The 16,293-nt window shown below is 45.8% G+C and overlaps 1 protein-coding gene across 4 annotated transcripts in view; it reads right to left on the reverse strand.

Annotated features, from left to right (window-relative positions):
* Positions 1 to 5,159: 5,159 nt before the first annotated feature.
* The window catches only part of dnai1.2 (dynein, axonemal, intermediate chain 1, paralog 2), a 113,801-nt gene continuing 102,667 nt past the window's right edge, over positions 5,160 to 16,293 (reverse strand). For all 4 annotated transcript variants that reach the window (XM_078409711.1, XM_078409729.1, XM_078409703.1 and 1 more), the window contains one exon: positions 5,160 to 5,918. In XM_078409711.1, coding sequence (XP_078265837.1) covers positions 5,817 to 5,918 — 102 coding nt within the window. In that variant the 3' untranslated portion in view covers positions 5,160 to 5,816. The remainder of the gene's footprint in view (positions 5,919 to 16,293) is intronic.

The raw sequence follows: 16,293 nt of genomic DNA on the forward strand, positions 1-16,293 counted from the left end.
GTGAGAAGCACTTAGTGACCGAAAATGTTGCGAAAAAAGCAATTATTGAACCTACATTTTTAAAGTAGTATTTATTTATTGCAAGTCACTTAACATACACAGATCAGCATGGGGCCCCTATGCTCGTGGGCCCCCGGGCAAGTGCCCATCAGGCCCATGCGTTAAGACGGCCCTCCTCTCACCTCATAACGTTGTTGTTTGAGTTACTCCGATTTAGAACCTTCCCACAAGGTCCAGCCTTCTCAATATTCAAAATAATCTTAACATTTATGGCGTTGTGATCACTATACCCAAAATGCTATTCCACTGAATTACCAGTCAGCTGGCCAGGCTCATTTCCCAACACAAGGGCGAGTATGTTCCCTTCTCAGATTGGACTATCCACATACTGTTTCAAGAAACCCTCTTTGGCACAGCTCACGCATTCTGCCTCGTCTAAGCCTTTGGCCCTGAACAACCAGTCAATATTGGGGAAGTTAAAGTCACCCTGTTGAATTGGCATTCTTTGATAATATGTCTACATATCTGTTGCTCTACCTTCCACTTGCTATTAGGGGAGGGGGTGGGGTGGGTCCATAGTACCATCCTAATAGAGTGCTTGCACCTTTCTTATTTCTCAGCTCTTATTACCCTAATTGCTTCAGTGGATGAACCCTCCAGTATGTCCTCTCTGGCTCCCTGACAGTCTTCCTGATTAAAGGTTATAGGAAAGATATTATCAAGCTTGAAAGTGTTCAGAGAAGATTTACGAGGATGTTGCTGGGACTAGGGGGTCTGAGCTATAAGGAGTGGTTGAGTAGGCTGGTTCTCTATTCCTTGGAGCGCAGGAGGATGAGAGGTGATCTTATAGAGGTGTATAAAATGATGAGAGGAATAGATCGGGTAGACGCACTGAATCTCTTGCCCATAGTAGAGGAAACAAGGACCAAAGGGCAGAGGTTCTAGGTGAAGGGGAAAAGATTTAATAAGAATCTGAGAGGTAACTTTTTCATTCAAAGGGTGGTGGGTGTATGGAACAAGCTGCCAGAGGAGGGAGTTGAGGCTGGGAATCCCAAAGTTTAAGAAACAATTGGACAGGTACATGCATAGGACAGGTTTGGAGGGATATGGACCAAGCGCAGGCAGGTGGGACTAGTGTAGCTGGGACATGTTGGCCGGTATGGGCAAGTTGGGCCAAAGGGCCTGTTTCCACACTGTATCACTCTATGACTCTACTAGTACACCCCCTCCACCTCTTTTGCCTCTCCCTTGATCATGTCTGCATACAGCAGTTGTAATATCTGCCAGAAAGGAGACACATGTAACTTAATTGCTGTTGCATCTGTATCAGGTAACAATGTGAAAAACGCAAGTTAATCAACCGACATCGGATGTTGAGATGCTCTTATTGGTTGGTGATGCAAATTTGCACTGAATTGAATATGGGTACTAAATTATTGAGAGTGAAGACATTTCTTATCCAATGCCATAATGCATTGATGAAGAACAGGATCAAAACCTTATAGAGTAAATTATATCAGGTTATATTCCTTATAATAATAGTATTTAATCAAAGAGGAGATCTGAGGAAACAAAAATGTTAAAAACTGTGATGCAATTTTAGAGTTGGAGATAAACATTTATAACAGAATTTATTTTATTTAGTTTCTAAAGTGGCACTTTAAATATAGCAAAATATTTTACGATGCCTATCAAAACAATTTGACACAAAGACATTAAATTAAGCAGGTCAAAGAATTAGGTTTCTATGAGCGAGCAGTTGATGAGCATGAGGGGGGAGGGGAAGACAATGGGGACCCAGCTTGGGGGGACCGCCATGAGGGACGGTGGGAGAACAAAGGGGGACCTGGTGTGGGGGAGGGAGGGGGGGGGAGGGGGCACTCTAGTTTAGATTCCTCTGCCCAGGGGATAAGTCTGCGTTTGTTTGTTCATTTGTTCCGAGAGTGAAAGCACTGCGCTCACAGCAACCAGCCAACAGTCGCTTGTCTTTTTCTTTTTTTCACTTTTAATTTCAAGTTTTTGTGTACCTTGTGTGTTGTGACTGTTGGCAGACCAATTTCCCTCCGGGGATGAATGAAGTTTTATCGTGTCATATAACAAGGAAGACAAAAATGTCTGAAGAAGGGTCCCAACCCTGAAACGATCTACAGAGGTGCTGCCTGAGCACTTTGTTACCTCAGCACTTTGTGTCTTTTTCATCTTTTTTCTTTTGAAACAGCATCTGCTGTTCCTTGTTTCAACAAGGAAAACTGGTTAAGCTGGTTTTAGAGTATTTAGATTTTAGATTTAGAGATACAGTGCAGAAACTAGCCCTTCGGCCCACCGGGTCCGCGCCGCCCAGCGATCCCCGCACATTAACACTATCCTACACCCACTAGGGACAAATTTTACATTTGCCCAGCCAATTAACCTACATACCTGTACGTCTTTGGAGTGTGGGAGGAAACCGAAGATCTCGGAGAAAACCCACGCAGGTCACAGGGAGAACGTACAAACTCCGTACAGACGGCGCCCGTAGTCAGGATCGAACCTGAGTCCCCGGCGCTGCATTCGCTGTAAGGCAGCAACTCTACCGCTGCGCCACCGTGCCGCTCAAATTTAAATTCAGAGATAACAAAATATGGATGAGAGTTATGTCTTTTTCATATTTTCCTTGTAAACCAGCATCTGCGGTTCCTTGTTTCTACATATAACATGGAAGATTGGCCGAGCACTTTTTAGAGTATTCAAGTTCAGAGATAACAAAACATGGATGAGATTATCTGCAACACAAGTGAGATGTTGGAAGACTGGAGGATGGGTAATGTGCCTATATTTGGAAAGGTTGCAAAAAAACCCAACATGGGACTTATAGATGAGCAAGAGAAATTACCAAAGAGGATTCTGAGGGATAAGATATACATGCATTTGGAAAACGGTGATTGGTTAGGGATAGTCAGCGTGATTCTATGCATGGAAAACCGTGAATTACAAATTTAATTGATTTTCATTGGGAGTAAGCAAGAAGGTTGATGTGGGCAGGGTCATAGATATAGTCTATATGGACCTCAGCAAGGCCTTTTATAAGGTTCCACTGGTAAGCTGCTCTGGTAGATTAGATCACATGGGATGTAGGGAGAGAATCAAACTGCATGTGGAATTGAATTCATGGTAGAAAGTTGAGGGTGGTGGTGGAAGATGGTTTTTCCATCTGGAGGCCAGTGATTCGTGGTGTGCCTCAGGTATTAGTGCTGGGCTCGTTGCTACTTCTCATCTATATCACGGATGTGGATGAGAATGTACAAGGCAAGGTTAGTAAATTTGCAGATTGCATTAAAAGATGTGGCATCAGAGTCAGTGGAGAGGATTGTCAAGAATTACAGCAGGATCTTGGATCATCTTGGCAAGTGGGCCGAGGCATCACTAATGGAGTTTAATTCACATAAGTGAGACGTTGCATTTTGGGAAGTCAAATAAGGCCAGGACCTTCACAGTGAATGGTGGGGCACTGGGGAGTGTTGATGAGCAGAGGCATCTGGAAGTACAAGTACCTAGTTCCCTGAAAGTGATGGTGCAAGTCGAGAGGGCGGTTGAATAGGCTTTTGGCATATTGGCCTTCATCAGTTAGGCACTGAGTATAGAAGATAGTACGTCATGTAACAATTGTACGAGACATTGCTGAGGCTGCACTTGTGGTACGGTGTGCAATATTAGTCACCCTGCTGCAGGACTGATAACATTAAGCTGAAAAGAGTGCAGAGAAGATTTTGAGGGTCTCGTCAGGACTCGAAGACCTAGGTTAAAGTGAAAGGTGCAGGTTTATTCCTTGGAGCGCAGGAGGGTGAGGTGTGATCATGAGTGGATAGATAGGATGGAGGCAAATTGTCTTTTTTCCAAGGTGGGGGAATTAAGAACTAAGAAACCATACTGTACACGTTATGGCTCTATGGAGTGTTCTCATGGGTGTGTATCATTTTTTTCATCGTTTAATATCTCACTTTAAGTGTAAATTTGTCAAAGCTTTCAGATGCTTGCAATGTTTTCGTTACTCTTACATGCATCCCTTTATACATGTCTCAATGTTTCGGGCATGCAGCACAATGGCAGGCAGCATCTGTAAGGATGAAAGTGCAGGAAGCTACTGCATCACACAGGAGTTTCATAATGCTCACCATTGGAGGAAATGGAAAGTTTGGGAATACTTCAGAATATGATGGCATAGAATGATTGGGTTCTGTGGCAGTCAATAAATACATCCTAAAACTGTTAGAAATACTTGGGTTCTTGGACTTACAGCCTCCCTCACACCACATTAGGTATAATTTAATGATTTATACCGACTATGACTCATCTGTCTGATGAAACGTTGGGACTGTAACCACATATACAATTCGGCATGCAACCTGGTCATCGTATCGTATGAAAATATCCCCACAAATGTTTATTTAATGTTACTGAAGTTGGATCAAAAAGATGTGGGGTATAAAATTACCTGTTATGAATCAGCAAGCTACTTTTTTTCCCCCACCGCTAATAAATATACACAGACATACTCAGAGTTACTTCACACAATCAAAAACAATGTAAACTCCGAGAATAATTGTAAGCAATGAAAACAATATTATTCTCCAACTCTAATAAAAGTGAAAACAATGGGAAATATTCAGTAGGGAAGGCAGATCCATGGAAATAGTCAATTGGTCCTTAATATTCTGATCTGCTGAAGACTTGAATATCAGATATTCTGCAGCCACATTTTTCGGGGATATACTGTGAAAACAGGTCAGGAGTTTTCACATGTAGCAATAATGTAATGAACAAAGAGCGGAGAAATTTCTAAGGCTTGTGCAAAAACACTCGATCGAGTGAGCTTTTTTTAAGGGCTACTATCAATGGAATGAGACCAGGTCTGACCAGGATAATTTGGGATAAAGGTGTGGCACCTTTACTGTGAGACTTTTGAGCTCATCTCATAAGGGAAAAAATATAGCAAGATTAAAGCCAGAGCTCCACGGATGATCAAAAAGAGTGTACAACAGATATGAGGTTCTTAACACATGTAAACTCTGGGCTGATTACAAAAAGCTTAAAAGGGAAGCAAAAAAATTGAAAGCATATTTTGTCAAAGCAAGAGCTTGAAAAAACTGGTAGCAAATATAAAAGTGAATCTATGACCAATAGGAAAAAGATTGTAAGTGAATAAGTGGAGCTGATAACAGATCAAAAAGGCAATTTACTCATGGAGGCATATTTAATTTACATTGACAATAAACTATTAGAGAATCCAAATGCAACATTTTGCAGGTGATGGAAATCTGAGTTAAATCAAAAATGCTGGAAATGCAGCTGATGGAAGTAGAGTGAAAAGCCTTAGTTTCTCTAATAATCCGGAATAATACTTTGATACATTAATTAATTCAATAGAAGTATCAGCACAGAAAAGTAAGAATGACCTTCTTGACAATTTGCTTGGGATTTTATTTAGTATTTATTTCTCCATACTGAAACAAAATACAGGACTTTATTTGTAGGATGCACACAAATAAAGAAATCTACCAATTTTAAAAATCTTTCTCATTTCCGGGATTATCATGTGAAAAATTATCAATATCAGGAGAAACAATAAATTTAGTTAGAAATGTGTTATGTCTGTCAGGTTAATCTCAATACTTAAATGTAAAACTTTTAAATGCTATTAGGATTTTGTGCTTATAAATTGAATATATAGGGTGTCACATTAGACTGGTTAGTAGACATAGATGGAAGTGTATAAAATCTATACATGACTACTGATACACTTGGAAACATTCATTAAATATCCTCACAGCAAGGGTTATTTAGTTCCCCTTGACATCAGGGTCTCTAACCAGAGCAAGTAGCTTGTCCAATTTAGCTATTTCCACTTCAGGTCCTTTCTGCACTTCTTGTCCTTTCTTTGCCTAAAATTAAGAGCACAGCACATAAGAGCAGTTATAGTATTAGAGAAACAAATTTAAATATTCAATGATGTAAAATCAATCATTTGCAAATGTAACTCTTTCAAACTATCATAACTATTATCCTGTTCTGGACACAGCACATAGGTGAAGAATGGGGAAGATTAGTAGGAAATAAGGCCACTGATAATGCTGCAAAGAGATTGGAGATTGATAATTGATTCCAAAGGGGAGGGCAATTGGGTGTTGGAAGGGGAGGTTCCACTTTGGGCAGAGGGTTGTGGTCAGTGGTGTGAAGCATGGGTCAGGAGGACCAGTGATTGATCCTTTAATATAGCACTTCATCATTTATCTTTTCCCACTTCCTGGGGATGGTATCTCTAATGGGTATTTCAGAGCACACCATTCATAGAAGGGGGATCTACAAACCAGTGTTTGGACTTATTTGGACTTCTAATGAGTTTAGAGACTGCTTCTGGTGTGTGTAATGGATGTCCCTTGTCTGTCTTTACACAATATAGATGTTGTAATTCCAGCCAGATATACGTACGAGTATGCTTCTTGGTTATTAATAATGGAAGCTTAATAAGCCATTTGTACCCAATAAATGGTACTATATGATAACATTTATCGACCAGTATTGTCCAATGAGAGTCATGAATGCAGAATTGCAGGGTGATTTAGGATATAAACAAAAGCAACAATTTTACTCTCTTTTGTGTTAAGGGTATAGTGTAGGGACATACGGATTAGCGGGGGGGTCTCGAACCCTCGGTTGGGCTAACGAGTCACGAGATGCGGGAGCGCGAGGTATAGTTGTGTCTGGCGACCAGCTGGAGAGATGAGATTAGATTGTATTGGCTAGTTAAGTAGTGTGTGTCCAAAGTAAGCAGTTGCAGTTTTGTTACGGTTACCTACGAATAAAGACCTTTGAACAATAACGCTAGTTTTGGACTCACTACATTGGTGACCCGAACGCGAAGAACACGCAGAATGTCGCAAGTGGGAGCGAGCGCGGGTGAGATGCACCTACCGCCGTTCTGGGCCCATCAGCCGCACCTGTGGTTTGTACAGGCGGAGTCGCAGTTCCATATTAAAAAGGTGGATAGCGAACTGGAGAAGTTCCACCACCTCGTGAGCTGTCTGCAGGCGGAGGTGGCGGCGAGGGTCAGTCAATATCTGACCAGTCCACCCCAAACGGAGCAGTACGTGGGGCTCAAGAGGCTCCTACTGAAGAAATTCGGCTGGAGCCAGAACCAGCTGGGGCAGCGGCTGCCATCCGAGTTGATGACGGAAATGCTGACCTTGGTGGGCGACCATCAGCCGTGCATGATGTTCGAGGCGGCATTTCGAGAGAAGCTACCCCAGGACGTCAGGCTGGTGTTGGCCGACGTCGTGTTTGACGACCCGGAAACGTTCGCCGAGAAAGCCGACGTGCTCGTCAGGGAGCGGCACACCCGGGACGACTCGGTCAATTGTGTCTCGAGGCCCAGCGGCAGTCGGGGGAGCAGCCGGGGGAGCGACGGCTCGGCCGCTATTTCGCAGTCTGCCAGGCAAGAAGGGGCTGCAGAACATGTTTATTGGTCGCGGGCACAACCAGCACGGCAGAATAAAAGCGGCTGGTGTTTCTTCCATCGGCGGTGGGGCAGTGACGCCCGAAGTTGCAGAGCCCCGTGTACGTTTCCGGGAAATGCCTGGGCCGATCGAACGTAGAGGCAGTTTCGATTGGCCGTAATTGCCGCCTCTACGTGACGGACCAAGAGACCGGGATCGTGTTTCTGGTGGATACGGGAGCGGTGGTGAGTATTGTACCCCCCTACGGCTGTGAAGGTCAAGCGGGGGGGAAGGGGCCGCCCCTTATTGCAGTGAACGGTAGCGCCATCCGCACTTACGGTAAGAGGACTATGTCCCTGTCCTTTGGGTCTAGGACCTACCGTTGGAATTTCATCATGGCGGATGTGGGCCAGACCATTTTGGGTGCAGACTTCCTATGGGCGTTTTCGTTCGTCGTAGACGTCCACGGTAGCGGCCTGCAGCCCTCGGCCGACGTACGGCCCCGAAGTACAGGGCCTGCGGCCCCTCCAAGCGCCGCCCCACCCAGTTCAGCGATCCAGGCCATCATCACGGCCCCCGGTCAGTTTGATGCGGTCCTAGCGGAGTTCCCGCAGCTCCTCGTTCAGCGGTTCGATGCACCTTCCGAGAAGCATGGGGTGGTGCATTTCATTCCGACCGAGGGCCCGCCGGTTTTTGCCCGGGCACGGCGCCTCCCACCCGAAAAGCTGGCCATGGCTCGAGAGGAGTTCTTGAGCTTGGAGAGGCTGGGAATTGTGCGGCCTTCAAGTAGTCCGTGGGCCTCACCCTTGCACATGGTTTCCAAAGCATCTGGGGGGTGGAGACCATGTGGGGATTTCCGACGACTTAACGCGGCAACACGGCCGGACCGCTACCCGATTCCGCACATACAGGACTTCTCAGCTAGCCTGGAGGGGGCTACAATTTTTTCGAAGATCGATCTGGTGCGGGGGTATCATCAGATCCCGGTCCATCCGCCGGACATCCCAAAGACGGCTACCATTACTCTGTTCGGGTTGTTTGAGTGGTTGCACATGCCTTTCGGCCTTAAAAACGCAGCTCAGGCATTTCAGCGTCTCATGGACCGTGTCGGTCGAGGTTTGCCGTTCGTGTTTATTTATCTCGATGACATTTTGATTGCCAGCCGTTCGGTCCAGGAGCACTTAGTCCACCTCCGCACTATATTCCAGAGGCTGCAGGACCACGGCCTGATTCTGCACCCGGACAAATGCCAATTCGGCCTGTCGGTGGTAGATTTTTTGGGTCACCGGGTTACATCGGCCGGAGCCACCCCTTTGCCAGCTAAGGTGGAGGCGGTCCGCTCTTTTCCACGTCCTACTACCATCAAGGGATTGCAGGAATTCGTAGGCATGGTGAACTTTTATCACCGGTTCGTGCCTGCAGCAGCTCGGGTCATGCGCCCCCTTTTTCTATGCCTCGTGGGTAACCCCGCAGAGTTGGTATGGTCCGCATCTGCAGAGACGGCTTTTGTCGCGGTCAAACAGGCCCTCGCCAACGCCACCATGCTGGTGCATCCGCGCTCCTCCGCCCCCACGGCGCTGACGGTGGACGCCTCAGACGTGGCGGTGGGTGGGGTTTTGGAGCAGCAGGTCGAAGGTCAATGGCAGCCCCTGGCGTTTTTCAGTCGGCAGCTCTCGCGAGCCAAGCTCAAATATAGTGCGTTTGATAGGGAGCTCCTGGCCCTCTATTTAGCAGTCCGCCACTTCCGCTATTTTTTGGAAGGCCGTTCTTTCGTGGCCTACACGGATCACAAACCTCTGACATTCGCTTTTGCTAAGGTTTCTGATCCGTGGTCAGCTCGCCAGCAGCGGCACCTCACCCTAATTTCGGAGTTTACCGCCGATGTCCATCATATTGCGGGTAGGCTTAATATTGTTGCGGATGCCCTGTCCCGGCCGTCGTGGTAGGCGGACAGGTGGATTTCTAGGAGCTAGCGGAGGCTCAGCGCCTGGAAAAAACGGCCGAGGTGTACGCCTCCACAGCCTCGGGACTGCGTTTGGAGCAGGTGGCGTATGGCCCCACAGGTACCAAGTTGTGGTGTGATGTTTCCCTTTCACGCCCGGTGGTGCCTGCCGCCCTGCAGCGTAAGGTTTTTGAGGCCATTCACAGCCTGGCACATCCGTCCATCAGGGCGACTTCGGCCATGGTGGCCGCCCGGTTTGTCTGGCACGGCCTGCGGAAGCAGGTGGCGGCCTGGGCACGGGCCTGTATTCCGTGCCAAACCTCCAAAGTTCATCGCCATGTCCAGCCCCAATACCAGAGTTTCGAGGTTCCCCCAGTCCGTTTTTTTCCACATCCACGTGGATTTGGTGGGTCCATTGCCTTATTCCAGGGGTTATACTCATCTCCTGACGGTGGTGGATCAGTTTACACGTTGGCCGGAGGCGCTCCTATTGTCGGACACCTCGGCGGCCTCCTGTGCACGGGCCCTGGCGTTGCATTGGGTGGCCCGTTTCGGCGTACCGGCTATCATCACCACAGATCGGGGAGCCCAGTTCACCTCCTCCCTCTGGGCCGCGCTGGCACAGTTGTATGGGTCTCGCTTACAGCAGACCACCGCCTACCATCCCCAATCCAACGGGATGGTTGAGCGCTTCCATCGGCAGCTTAAAGCGTCCCTCTGTGCCCGACTGACCGGCCACGATTGGGCTGACCAGCTGCCTTGGGTCCTCCTCGGCATTCGTACGGCCCCAAAGGCCGAGCTAGGCACATCCTCGGCCGAGCTCGTCTACGGTTCGCCCCTGCGGGTACCAGGTGACATCCTCCCTTCCGCCCCCGCTTTGCCACCACCCGTTACGTCGGTGTTGGGTTCCCTCTGGGCACGGGTAGGTTCTCTGGCTCCAGTCCCGACCTCCTGGCACGGAAGCGCGGCGGTCCACGTCCCGTCGGACTTGCGGGACTGTGATTTCGTGTTCCTGCGGAAAGATTCCCACCGCCCCCCTCTTCAGCCGGTTTATCAGGGCCCGTTTCAGGTACTGAAGAGAGGGGCTGTCACTTTTACCTTACAGGCGGGTAATCGCCAGGAACTCGTTTCCGTATCCCGGCTCAAGCCGGCCCATTTGGACCAGGACCTCCCTGTGTCAGTGGCCCAGCCACCGCGCAGGGGCCGGCCTATGGCCGCCCCCCTGGTGCCGCCAGCGGCGCCTTGCTTGCCACCCCTCAGCCCCCCGCCGCCTATGGTTGGGCCCGGGCCCCCATTCCCGATCAAGCGCTCTCCGTCGCCTACGCCCTCCGCTTCCGGGGCCCCTCCATCGCCTCCGGCGGCGGCGACCTCCCCGCCTCCCATCACATTGGCGGTATCGGTTTCCCCCCTCCGTACGCGTTCTGGGAGGGAGGTCTGGGCACCCGTGAGGTACGGTTTCGAGGGTTCTGGGGGGGGTCATGTAGGGACATACGGATTAGCGGGGGGGTCTTGAACGCCCGGTTGGGCTAACGAGTCACGAGATGCGGGAGCGCAAGGTATAGTTGTGTCTGGCGACCAGCTGGAGAGATGAGATTAGATTGTATTGGCTAGTTAAGTAGTATGTGTCCAAAGTAAGCAGTTGCAGTTTTGTTACGGTTACGTACGAATAAAGACCTTTGAACAATAACGCTCGTTTTGGACTCACTACAATAGAAACATAGAAACATAGAAAATAGGTGCAGGAGTAGGCCATTCAGCCCTTCGAGCCTGCACCGCCATTCAATATGATCATGGCTGATCATCCAGCTCAGTAACCTGTACCTGCCTTCTCTCCATACCCCCTGATCCCTTTAGCCATAAGGGCCTCATCTAACTCCCTCTTAAATATAGCCAATGAACTGGCCTCAACTACCTTCTGTGGCAGAGAATTCCACAGACTCACCGCTCTCTGTGTGAAGAAATGTTTTCTCATCTCGGTCCTAATGCAATCTCTTTGGATTCTCCTTAATCATATCTGTATGCAAAAGTTCTCTTGTTCCTACAATATTTACTATTGAGGCTTCTATAATTTAACTACATACAAGAAACATTTTAGAGAGCAAAAAAAACTGTTTGCGAAGTCAAAGAAGAAGAAAATTGAATATGCTGCTAAAAACTTGTATATTCAATGTGAACTTGCTTGTTGATAGTTGCACAGACCAGTTACACTTCAAATATCTCAGAACTATCTTAAGTAACTTTATATTCCCATTCACCATAAATGTATGTAAATATATTTACATACTTATACACTATATAGGTATGTAAGTATATTATCTTTTGTTGATGGAGTACGCTGAAAATGCATACACATGCATACAATTGCTGTTGCCTAACCATGATTTAGTAATCATGTAGCACCTTTTTCAAATACCGATAACTCATTAAGCTTCCAAAGTGCATTTGAAAATTTACTTTTTATTGGGGTCAAAAAAAGTTGGGAAATGAATCATTGAATTACAGATTAGTTACAGCATGAAAAGAGGAAATTCACCCTACTGTACTATGAAAGAGCAATCAAGCTATACCCATTCTTCTATAGCACTGCAAATTCTTTCCTTTCATGTACTTATTTAGGTCACTGCTGTACACTGTGCCTCAACAACTATACTTCTCAATGCATTCTGAACCAAAGTCATTGATTACACAACAGCTTTTCTGATTGTCACGTTTGGTTCTTCTGTCAATTACCTAGATTTCATGATCAATGTGAATAGCAGTTCTCTGTCTACTCTGTCTGTAGCCTACATGATTTAATATATCTCCATCAGATCTCCTTGCAAGCTTCCAAGAATAAACCAGCTGTCCAATCAATCCACTCAGGAATAAAGTTCATTACTCTGAAATAATTTTAGTAAATTTCATCTACATCCTCTCTAAAATGATTTACATCATTCCAAAAATGTGCTGTCCAAAACAGAACATAATACCCCAATGTAGCTGAAGCGAGGTTTATCATGACTTACTTTCCATCAAAGATTCTTCATTACTTTCGCGTTTGGCCCATATCCCTCTCAACCTTTTCTACCCATGTACCTGTCCGAATGGCTTTTAAATGTTGCTGTCGTACCTCTCTCAACTATCTTCTCTGGCAAATTCTTCTGTATACCCACCACACTCTGTATGATAAGGTTGCCCCTCGGCTTCCCATTAAATCTTTCTCCTCTTACCATAAACCGATGTTCTCAGATTCATGATTCCCCTACTCTGGGTAAAGGACTGTGCATTCATCCTATCTATTCCCCTCATAATTTTTATACACCTCAATGACATCACCCCTCAACCTCATGTACTCCAATGAATAAAGTCCTAGCCTGCCCAACCTCTCTCTTTTGCTCAGTCTCTCAAGTCCTGACAGCATCCTTCCCATAGCAGGGTGATCAAAACTGAACACACTGCTCAAATGCTGTCTCACCAATGTCTTATACAACTGTAGAACGTCCAAATTTCTATACTCAATAAACTGACTAATGAAGGCCAATGTAACAAAAGCTTATTGACCACCCTTTCTACATGTGACGACCGTTTCAGGGAATTGTGTACCTGTACTTCTAGATCTCTGCTCCATAACACTCCCCGGGCCCTGCCATTCAATGTGATGGCCCTGCCCTACATTGATTTCCCAAAATACAACACCTCTGCATTAACTTCCATTAACCATTTCTCAGCCCGCTTGCCCAGCTGATCAAGATCCTGCTATCATTTTTGACAATCATCTTTGCAATGTATGATTCCACCCACTTTAGTGTTATCCACAAACTTACTAATTAAGCCTTCTACATTGTCACCCAAATCATTGATATAAACCACAGATAGCAATGGGCCCAGCACCAATCTCTGAAAACCCCACAAGTCGTAGGCCTCCAATCCGAAAAACAACTTTCCACCATCCCCCTCAGCTTCCTTCTATGAAGCCAATTCTCTATCCAGTCGACTATCTCTCCCTGGATCCCATGCGATCTAACCTTCCAAAGCGGTCCCTTATCAAATGCCTTGCTGATATCTGAAGTCAATATAGACAACAGTTATGGCTTTGCCCTCGTCAACATTTTTAGTTACTCAAAAAACGTAATCAGATTAGTAAGGCACAATCTCCCACATACAAAACCATGCTGACTACCATGCTGACTACCCCTAATTAGCCCTTGTTTATCCAAATGCATGCACATGCCTCTCAGAATCCTCTCCAATAACTTGCCTGCCACAATGTTAATCACACTGGTCTATAGTCGCCAGGCTTTTCCTTGTCGTCCTTCTTACATAAAAGCACAACATTAGCCATCTTCCAGACAACCAGCACCTCACCCATTTCTAATGATAATTCATTTATCTCAGCCAGGACTTCTGCAATCTCTTCTCTACGTTCTCACTGTGTCCTCAGATATATCTGTTCAGGCCTGGGATATTTATCTATCTTCAAATGCTTTAGGATGTGTTCAACTCAAATATAGACTGTCTTCAAGAGATCTGCATTAACTGTCCCAAGTTGCCCAGTCGTCATTTCTTTCTCCATGGTAAAAACAGAGGAGAAATACTGATTTAGGCCCTTGCCCATTTCCTGCAGCTCCACACAGAGATGACTCCTTTGGTTTCTGAGGGGCCTTATTCTCTCTCTAGTTACGCTCTTTCCCTTGATGTACATAAAATTTATTTGGATATTCCTAAATATTATTTCCAGAGCTATCTCCTGCCTCCTTTTTGCCCTCCTGGTTTCCTTTTTAAGTATGCTCCTCACTACCCAAAACTCCTCCATGTATACACTTGATTCTAGCTGCCTATAACTTTCCCTTGCCTCCTTTATTTCCTGACCAGAACCCCGTCTTTTTCCTGACCAGAGCCTCAGCTTTTCTCGTCATCCGCCTTTCCTTATTCCCACCTGCCTTGCTCTTCACTCTAACTGGAACATGCCCTGAATTGTCATCACACTTTTACTATTCTACTGCCATCTACTGCTAGTAATTCTTCCGTTATCCACCTCACAGTTCATAAACAGTCAAATTTTGGCATCTCGATTTTGGAATTGTGTTATGTACATCAAATCTTAATTGTTGATATATATTAAGAAAAGCAATGGATCTTGTGCATATCCTGAGGGAATTCCACTGTATTCACTTCAGCTCAAAACACAAAATTTCTCTGTTACTTCTACTATTACTATAACTTGGTCACCTTGTATGTATCCCATCTGACCTAGGGAAGTTGGGAGGTCATGTTGCAGTTGCAAGGAAGAAGTGGAAGGAGGTTCTGCAACGTGAGTTTAGAGAGTTAGGAAGAAGGCTGAAAAGCAGGACTTCGAGGGTGGTTATCTCTGGATTGCTACCTGTACCTCATGCTGGTGAGGGCAGGAACCGGGAGATAGGGGATCTGAATGTGTGGCTGAGGGGCTGGTGCAGGGAGCAGGGATTTAGATTTCTCGACCTCTGAGATCTCTTCTGGGGTAGGGGCGACCTGTACAAAAGGGACGGTTACACCTTAACTGGAGGGGGATGAACATTCTGGCAGGCAGGTTTGCTAGTGCTACATGGGTGGGTTTAAACTAAATAACAGGGGGGAGGGGTTACAAATTGGGAGTATAAGGATGGAGTTAAAGGGGAAGAGAGTACAGAAAAAGTTACGAAAGACACCCGAATTAATGGGACAGAAAGTTCAAGAAGGGATAAGAGAGTAAGGTCAGGTGAAATAGGAACCGGTGTGAGAGGGGAGGTGAATACCAAATTAAAAGCATTATATATGAATGCGCAAAGCATAAGAAATAAAGTGAGAAATTGGTAAGTATGATGTTGTGGGAATTAGAGAGACATGGCTGCAAGAGGATCAGAGCTGAGAACTGAATATTCAGGGGTATACATCCTATCGAAAAGACAGACAGGTGGGCAGAGGGGGTGGGGTGGCTCTGTTGGTAAGGAATGAAATTCAGTCCCTTGCAAGGGGTGATAAAGAATCAGACGATGTAGAGCATTGTGGATAGAATTGAGAAATTGTAAGGGTGAAAAGACCCTAATGGGAGTTATCTACAGGCCCCTAAACAGTAGCCTGGAGATAGGGTGCAAGTTGCATTAGGAGTTCAAATTAGCATGTAACAAAGGTAATGCTACGGTGGTTATGGGATATTTTAACATGCAGGTAGAGTGGGAAAATCAGGTTGGTACTGGACCCCAAGAAAGGGAGTTTGTAGAGTGCCTCCGAGATGGATTCTTAGAGCAGCTTATACTGGAGCCTACCAGGGAGAAGGCAATTCTGGATTTAGTGTTGTGTAATGAACCGGATTTAATAATAATAATAATAATAATAATAATAATATATCTTTATTGTCATTGTACAAGAACAACAAGATTAAGATTGCAACCTCCGTATTGATGCTATAAAAATAAATAAATAAGGTTAAAAAAAAAGGTAAAAGTACAAATAGGTCCATGTACACTGAGGTTAAAAATTACAGCAGCTGTCACTGTGTTGTGATAAAGTCAGTTGTGCCAGATGATTATGTGGGCAAAGACTGATTATGTGGGCAAAGACAGATTATGGGGGGTGCTTAGCAGACTGATTCAGTGCAGTCTGATTTGATAAGGGAACTCAAGATAAAGGAGGTAGTGACCATAATATGATGTTTTAATCTACAATTTGAGAGAGAGATAAAATCGGAAGTGTCAGTATTGCAGTTGACCAAAGGGGACTATGGAGGCATGAGGGAGGAACTGGCCAAAGTTGACTGAAAGGGACGGTTGAACAGCAATGGCAGGTATTTCTGGGAATAATCCAGAAGATGCAGGATCATTTCATTCCAAAGAGGATGAAAGATTCTAAGGGGAGTAAGAGGCCACTGTGGCTGACAAGGGAAGTCAA

The sequence above is a fragment of the Rhinoraja longicauda genome, chromosome 1, assembly GCF_053455715.1.
Source record: "Rhinoraja longicauda isolate Sanriku21f chromosome 1, sRhiLon1.1, whole genome shotgun sequence".
NCBI lineage: Eukaryota > Metazoa > Chordata > Chondrichthyes > Rajiformes > Arhynchobatidae > Rhinoraja > Rhinoraja longicauda.